The sequence below is a fragment of the Benincasa hispida genome, chromosome 2 (assembly GCF_027475165.1).
Source record: "Benincasa hispida cultivar pf3 chromosome 2, pf3_genome.v1.1, whole genome shotgun sequence".
NCBI classification, from domain to species: domain Eukaryota; kingdom Viridiplantae; phylum Streptophyta; class Magnoliopsida; order Cucurbitales; family Cucurbitaceae; genus Benincasa; species Benincasa hispida.
Genome location: NC_143479.1, coordinates 35,623,516 through 35,632,475, shown reverse-complemented (window position 1 = coordinate 35,632,475; position 8,960 = coordinate 35,623,516). Strand labels below are relative to the sequence as shown.

Sequence of the window (8,960 nt, the reverse complement as noted above, 5' to 3'; positions counted from 1 at the left end):
CAGCCTCCTAACCAAAATAGCCAGAGCCCACCATTTATGAGTTCTCACCCCGAGAATACCAAGGTCACCAAGTGGTAGTGTCCTTCACTTTTGGTTCGAGTGTTCTGGTTGTTGTTTGTTCGAGGAGAGTTCATTGCTATTCGAGGAGTTCGAGTTAGTTCGAGGGATTTACGTGAAGAAGAGTTCTTCAAAGGAATTATCTTTTCAACCTTGTTTCTTATTCAAAAGCATGCTGTAATTTATGTTATGATGCATAATCTGGTTGCTTTACTGTAAATGTTTGTTTCAATCGAAATGAGATTTGGACGATCCACTTCCGCTCATAGATTCTCTGCAAAACGAGTTTTTTCACCATGGGCCTGGTCCTTGGGCTCAATTAGTTGGATTTTGGCCTATTTTGGCATTTGAGCCAAATTAAGCCCATTTTTGAGCTTAAATGCGCTTTAGCCTAAATTATAATATCAAATTGGACCAAATTAATTTTACTCAATCCAATGGTCATGATGAAAACAAGTGTCTTTACGGAATCTGCCAAGTCTTTAGTTTCAATTTGGGACACATGTCTATTGGGTATGTCCTAAAACTCGCAGCTTGTAAACATTAAACATATTCTATTCACTATAAAGTTGTTGTTGAAGTTTTTATCAATAAAGATGTTACTGAATACATTTTTTTATAAGATCCAATAAACGAACCATGACTATAACATGAATACTTAAACTTTACGTAGAGATATAAAAAAGGATCAAGTTTTAGAATATAGCAAAAAAGGTCTATAAGTATATGGATGAGGTTGGGTACCTTATCCTGGGGACACTATGGATGCGACTCACTTTGTATATTAATACAAACGATGTGATCCTAAAATTGTTCATGTGGAGACATGCGAGTGGGAGCATACTAGCAAAAGATGTTTGCATAAGATCGGACCACAAAATAGTCACTTTTCTTTATAACAATCATTTATTGTTAAAACTGACTATTTCAAATTGATGACCTAGGGTAACTCGATCTTAATCTTGAGCTAACTATGAACTCCTGTTTATTTGGAACTATCCTTTAATCTGCATAGGTGGGAGCGATTCAACATCACCACTCAATAGCCTCCCATTTTAGGGGTAAGATCAGATAGATAGCTAAGGACATAGTTCTACAAGAAAGAATTCACTCCTGCTCATCTTAGGGTTAGCAGATAGGTTGTTTCCTTAAGTGCTGACTCCTGGTCTTGAACAAAGAGGTCCCGCTCTCTCATGATAGAGAGGGATTTGGTTTATTGGTTAGACCACAAACCAATTATTTAATAGAGGATCAATGAAAACTTAAGGAGCAAGATGTATTACAAGGGTAAAACGGTAATTTTGACCTAGCTATAAATATGAACGACCCGTCAAGTATCGACTTACTGATTATGGTTAAATCAAGTGGACAGAAATATATCTATAGTAAAGAGAGTGCAACTACTGAGCTATAGTGGTATGTCTTGGTAATATTGATTAATTCAGTTTAAAGAGTCTAGCTAGTTAATCTCAAATTATTGAAGCTCATGATCTATAGGTTCATTAGATTCCTCTACTAACTCGTAAAAGGATTACCTTAGATTAGGATATTGAGTGAATTTGAAATGTTCAAATTCAAATTAAGGTTTAGATAATTATATTCGATATAATTAACGTTTAAATTTATTGAAATTAAATGTATTTGAAAAGTTTAATATATTTAAATATTGATTACATAAACAGGGAATTCATGTTTGAATTAGGTATTTTTATCAATTTAATATTTGATATTAAATTACTATTGTTTAATTAATTAAAATTATTTAATAAATTAAACCAATTTCAAATTTTAGAATTTCAATTTCAGAAATTGAATTTAGATTTAATTTAATTTAATTTAATTTGAAAATTAGATTGAATAAAACTAAAATTGAAAAAATTGAAAAAATATTTGTAAATCCATAGTGGATTTTCACCAAATTAAACACCTAGCCCACTAATTTGGTGATATTTGAAGTGTCAAATAGTTAATTAATTGATTTCGCATGTTTAATTTGATTAAATACCTCAGAATTCATTTGAATTTGAGGTATGCAAACGAAATTCTGAAAATTTTCTGCAAAAAACTTGCTTTTCTATTTAACCCTCCAATTCAATCCAAATTCCCTCCGAATTGGAGTTCCACCATTCAATCCAAGGCTGAGATTAGTAGAGAAGACTTTTGTGAAGGTTCTACGGCAAAGCTTGAAGGAGAATTCCGTGGAGAAAGCAAGGAATTTGTGAAAATTATCAAAGGTATTCAACTTGAAACCCTAATGACAAAATTGTGAACTTGCATGCTTGTTACTCAAATTAATTGAATTAGAGTGCTTAATGATTCTGTTTGCTTTCGTGTTATGCATGTTTACTCTATCAATGTTAACTTTTAAATGACCCCAAATTTGACGATTTGTAATTTTGTCATTGATTTGGGAAATGACATGACAATTTGACTGGGCCAAATTTTTTCATTCAACAATCATTCAATCCCATTTTTCATTACATACCATACATAACAGTTATATACTATGGTAATGAAAAAAATATAATAACATATATCCATACATTTGAAATTGTATATTATAATATTTATAATATAAATGATGCATGGATATGTTATTGATACATGTATATGTCATTGATGCATGGATATGTTATTAATGCATGCAACCATATATTATAACTATTATACTATATGATGCATGAACATGCTTAACTAAAAATCTTGCAAGCTCATAATATAACATTTATATTAAAATTATATATGAACAAATGTATATCCTATGGTGAGATCTTTTCTATATGACATACTGACATATATTAAATAAAAATTGCCATACATCCAATGTATAATTCAAAAACAATATTTTGGATCGGGGTTGGCTTCCTAAACCACTAATTAAATTATATAAAATTTATATTAATTTAATTGATAAAAATAAATTTAAAATACAATTATTACAAACAAGTTGAATATAAGAAGAATTTCTGCCACTGAACCACCTGGGAGAAGCGAACCGCCCCTTTGAACCTCTAGACCATGAACCGCTTGCCGAACCGGTCTCCTCGCCCGCGGCATCACGTTTGGAGTGATAGCGTCGCGACACTACGGAAAAAACCTTTCGCAGCCTCGCGTTGGAGCATTGCAGCGCTAGTTTACAATGCCGCAATGCTGCTGTACAGACAACCTCTATACAGTGCGATTTTTTTCTTTGAATTCCTCCGATTTGGCCCTGAATTTCACCAAAACGACGCTAGAAAACTACATGAATGACCCATACTTTAATTTATAGACTCGATAGTAATTATTATACCCAAAAAAAAAAAAACAATTGGTCCTTACATATGGAATAAAAAAGAAAATTCTAAAGCCGATCCCGAAAATATCCAAAACTTGCAAATCCCACATTCATCATACATAAATACATAACAGGAAAAAAAATTCTGACCATAGATCTGAATTTAATTCTAGAAAAATAAAAATTGAGACTAAAAAATCTGGCTCTGATACCAATTGAAATTCATGTGAACACTTGATGCAGAAGCCCAATTTTGAATTTTACATAAACAACATAAATTTAAGAGGACAGAAACGTTTCATATGCATTCTAATAATACAACATGTTTTATAGAATTTTAAAGAGGAATTAAAGGGATGAAATACTTACCCTTGAAGACCGAAAACTTCACGAAATTCCTCTTCGATCGCGAACAAACTTGCTCTCCCACAAATGTATGAATGCACAAAAATAGCAACGCTAAAACCTAATTGGCCGGACACCACTACAAAGAAATCTGTGTATTCTCTCCTTGCAATAATTGTGAGAGAATTCTGCAGAGTGATTTTGTAGGAAGTTCTATGTATCATTTTATAGAAGATAAAAACCATTTTTTTTATCTTTCCCTGCACCAGTTACACACTTAGGAGAGAAATAAGGGGAGAGGGTTATAAAAAATAACTTCCTCCAACAACATATTATTTTTTTTTAATAAAGAAAACTTTGGGTTGTATGAGTAAAAATAACTCAGATGAAATTCACTTCTTCATATATGGTAAGTAGATAGTTCCTTTGAGTATTGATTTCATGACTTAAACAAAGGGGCCCCATCCTGTCATAGAGTTGAGAGAGGCTTGGTTTATAATTGAATCATAAATATATTATTCATTACAGAATCAATGATATTAAAGGTGTAAGAGGTAATTACACGAGTATAACAAATATTTGACCAAATTGTAATTAAGAACAAGTTGTGAAAGGATCAACTTGCTTTTAATGATTATCTCCATGGACACAACATATCCTATAATGCAAGAGTGCAATTCTAGGTCTATAGTGGAGTGACCTATACTAAATGAATAAAAATTGATTAAACTAGCTTAATGAATTAGTTTGGATCATTTAAGATTATAATTTGTAGGTTCATAAATCCCCTAACTAGCTTATATAAACAATTAGAGATCAACTTTATTGGGAAAAAAAAATTGAAGCATTCAAGTTTTGGTTAAATGGAAACTTTGTTCAATTGAAATATTTAGCTTTGAAGCTTTGTTTAATTGAAAGATTCTGGTTTGGAAGCAATGGTTATCTAAAAACCCGTTTGGATTGACTTTCTAAAGATTTATAAAACACTTTTTTTTTTTTTTTTTTTTTTTTTTTTTTTTACAATTATAAACATTTATTTGGACATTTAGAAAGTTAATCCAAACACATCTTAAAAATCTTATATTAAAGTTTGCAAGGATTTATATTTTTCTACAATTGTTCAAAAGAGAAGAATTCCAAAACTTGATAGGAGAATTTTTATTGAACATTTTTGTACCCAATTTTGCTTTTTCCTAATGTTTTAAGAAAGATTAAATGATAGTTTTGAAGTGAGGTTTTACTTTATGGCACAAGATATTGTCAAGGATTTGATAGATTATTTTAGATAATATCTAAGAAACTGCATCTATTAATTATTTAAATGTGTTGTTTATGGCTAAATGCACTTTTGGTTCCAAAAGTTTGCAGTTCATCTCTATTTGGTCCATGAAATTACAAAACAAGCACTTTAGTCTGTCACATTTGCAAATGCCTCTAAGATCACCGACTTAATTTTGATGCTAATTGTGTTGATGAACTGTTGCATGACATTTAAGCTCTTCACGTTGCAATAAGATCGAAAACAACCAATACCAAACAGAACAAATCCATGACCATACGAGAAGGCTGATTTTTGTAGGTGGAGGGTTGAGTATATGAAGGGTGGTGATAATCTTGCCTCAAATTATGTGGCAAACAAGTGGGGATTATTTGGGACTTGACTTTTAATAGAACAGAATGAAGTGGCATTAGAGTTGATCAAAGTAATCAGTGTGAAAATAGCCCATTGTTTTCAGTGGCAACTCAAGAAAACATCATGCATGAAAAACAATCAACTTACAAACACCCCCGTAACATGTATAAAAGAAAGCGAAAGAAATGGTTTTAAAACATCAGAATTAGCTATGGCTCACCATCATTCTCATTGATAATACAGCTACTACTATCACAAATGTGAAACAATTAGCATCAATATCAAAGTAGGTAATGTTCTAGAGCCAAAAAAAAAAAAAAAAAAAAAAAAAAAGAGTTGAAGTTTCTCCTACAGAGGAAGCATATTGGAATTAGCTGACGGCACCCTTCTGGGGCAGTGTCTCAAAAGCAGAGACAGTGTTCTCAAATTTAATACGATGAAGAGGAGCTCCACTCTGCTTAATGGCACAAGCAGTCTTGTCTTCAAGAGGACAACGTGCCTTCAGCATTGAGAATACATGGTTGTTCAATCTTCTCGCCTTCTTCATGGCTTCTATTAACGACTCCCATCCCTGCATATAGAAAAACAAGGTCCGTGAAGCCAAAAAATGCAACTAACTCGTGAGAAAACATGCCACAGATGATGAAAAATACAATCATCACAGTTAAACAGCAGTTGAAATGCATAACTTTTCGAACATGTACGTATTTCTTAGTATATTGGTTGAGGACCAAATTTGTATGTGTTTGTATAACTCCAGGAGATTCGATTTGATATTTAAACTTTGATAAGGCTAAACAGTGGATCTTCTTTACTAGCTTTAATTGAGTTTGCATAAACATTATGAACAAGGCATCCAGTCACGGTCTCATTTGAAGTCTACATGTGGGTACCAAGATTAACATTGATCAGAACAAGGATCTTGACTGCTTGTTTAATATTATTGAATCTGATGGTGAATCTAAAATTAGTATGTACAGTGTGGAACTTGACGCATCTTTAGAGGAAACAGCTTGAAGATCTTTTTGTTGATAATTCTTCTGCTGATGCTTTTGAAACTTTGTTCTTGGTTGATGCTCAAGAACAATTGATTGAAGATCCTCAAAGATTATCCCTAGTCGCTAAGACCACCACCTCAATCCCTTCCAAGTTTTCATCTTTAATTGAGGTATGTGGACTGCAGTTGAATTTCTCCATCAGCTTGTGCTCTCTGCCTCTCTCCAAACTCTTGGGTGGATGTTCTATTAAAGATTTATGCCTCAGTTGGCATGCTTTTATTTTTCCATTCGAATCTTTTTATTTTCTTTAAATTCACTCCCTTGTCGATGTAAAGTTTTGTTGTTTAAAAAAAAAAAAAAAAAAAACTATAATTTCAAACCTGCATATAATGGGAACTCTTATGAGCTTGCACAATTGCTCCATCCTCTGCCTCAGCTATGTTCAGGAGTTGGTACGAAAAATCAAACAGCTCAAAATGTAGCTGTTGCCCGAGCAGGTAGACAATTGTGCAACCACCCCAAGCTACTGAATCACCAAGCAGTTCATGGTTGTTTGAAGGTGTTTGAGCAGACTCTTCCAGGTAACCCTTGAATACGTAGCAAAATAATATCAGCAAGAAATATTTAGATCATTTACTGTATATTAAAAAAAAATTAACTGTAAAAAGAAATTGAGGTTTTACATAAGCTTAGATTCACTTATTACTACAAGAAATGGGGAAAATCGATAATTTTAATTTATTTGCAGCACAAACCATCTAACCATCTAATGCTCCAAATACAAGGATACAAAATACAACTCAAATGAAAAAACAAGAAGTTTAAATAGATCAAATCAAAACTAAACCAACATTATAACTAGGACTATTTAGAGAAACGCTCACAGCACACATTCATCATAAGTTACAAAAAGACAAACTCAAAACAAGATATAGAAATTTCATTAAAAAATGCATTAAATGATTCCATGCTATATGTGAAAATGATGCTATAAGATTAGAATTCTACATCCTTGATCTCCACATATTCCATTTGAAATAACAATTTACTTTATTTAGCAGCTTTATTATCAGTTTCTCTGTTTGAAAGATACATTTTATTTAGGTCAATGAATTAATACCCCATATCACGAGTCCAAATCCTTAGTGAGTTCATAATTTGTTTTAGTTACATGTTACTATATGAACTCTTTTAAATCACCGATTGACCTAAAAACTTAAGCTAATGGGTGAATTTAATTATATCATCTAACACTCTCCATCACTTGTGGGTTTGAAATATGAAGAAGACCCAACAAATGGAAATAAATATTAATTGGGGAGGAAATAACATTGAAGGGGTTTGAACACAAGACCTCCTAAACCGACCTGCTCTGATACCATCTTAAATCACTGATTAATCCAAAAGCTTAAGCTAATAGGTAAAGGTAAATTTTATTATATCATCTAACAAACCCTAACGAAACAAACAATTCATTTTATGAAGTTGAGTAAACCACGGATGAACTAAAAGCCTCATGTAGTCAGGTAACTAACAACCAGCTTCAATTTTAATATCATTCTGGTATATAGAAGGTAATGAAATTAAATTCCGTTAGTAACTGTATATTGTACATGAAATAAATTTCAAGCTCTCTATAGAAAATGAACTAAATCATACACATTAACCACTTGGGTAACATCAATTCCATTTAATTAAAGAGGAGAATTACATAAAATAACGACAGTGAAATTAAAGCAACAATCAAATTTTAAAAACATGATCTAATCTGATTAGAGTCTAAGCTTCTGTCTTGATGCTGCATCACAAACCAACCATGGATAAAAAATTAATAATCAATTTAGAACATATACCCTTAGGTGAAAATGATTGAAAGAAGATAAACAATAATCATAATGCAGTTATTTATTTATTGTTTATTTTTAAGAAACAACACTTTCAATAGAAAAGACAAATCAAAACAACGGATAAAAAGGGTAGTGAGGCTCACTATTTGAAGTCCACTATATATCCTATAGAAATCTTTTGAAGTAGTGATGTCAATGAATCCAGTCTTGGGAGCAGCACTCCATTTGCTACAGTATTTATCCAGAGCAGCACTTGTAAAGGCAAGTGCATATTCTAGAACACTTCCAGTATTCAAGTTAGATTTGTACAGAAGATCTGCAAAAACAGAAAGATTGAATATAACTAAAACAGGAAGGAGAGGAAACAAGGTGAGGAAAAAAGGGAAGGAGAATATAACTAAAACAGGGAGGGTGCAAAAAGAAAAGTGGATGTAAAAAGTTGGCTATTAAATATAACTGCTAAAATTGTGCCTGGAGCAGATACATTGATAATTTTCTAGCATGAAAAAAGATTGACAAGGCTCGTTTAAAGTTTTCCATTCTTTAGAGGTACCTGGAGCAGTCAACACTATTATGGCCCAGTTCATGTGTAAAATGCCAATTATTTATTTTAAAAATGAATTTATATCATATTTTCGGTTGCTAAAGGTGAAAACAGCAAAAAAAAAAAAAAAAAAAACCTTTTTCTTTGCAGCTCTGTTGTTTATCTTTTGTCTTGAATTCTTGAATATATACACTTTCCATCAGAAAGAACAACAATGGTTAAAGAATTCTTGTGTTTGAGTGCTTTTTATTTTCTATTT

General features: G+C 32.0%; 1 protein-coding gene across 1 annotated transcript in view; it reads right to left on the bottom strand.

The window, feature by feature from the left end:
- Window positions 1–5,455: 5,455 nt before the first annotated feature.
- PIR121 (transcription activator) overlaps window positions 5,456–8,960 on the bottom strand; it is a 93,973-nt gene continuing 90,468 nt past the window's right edge. Inside the window, exons 28-30 of the mRNA XM_039022792.2 lie at window positions 8,301–8,473; window positions 6,691–6,897; window positions 5,456–5,883 (exon numbers count right to left, since the gene is read on the bottom strand). Of these exons, the coding sequence (XP_038878720.1) occupies window positions 5,683–5,883; window positions 6,691–6,897; window positions 8,301–8,473 (581 nt within the window). The 3' untranslated portion in view covers window positions 5,456–5,682. The remainder of the gene's footprint in view (window positions 5,884–6,690; window positions 6,898–8,300; window positions 8,474–8,960) is intronic.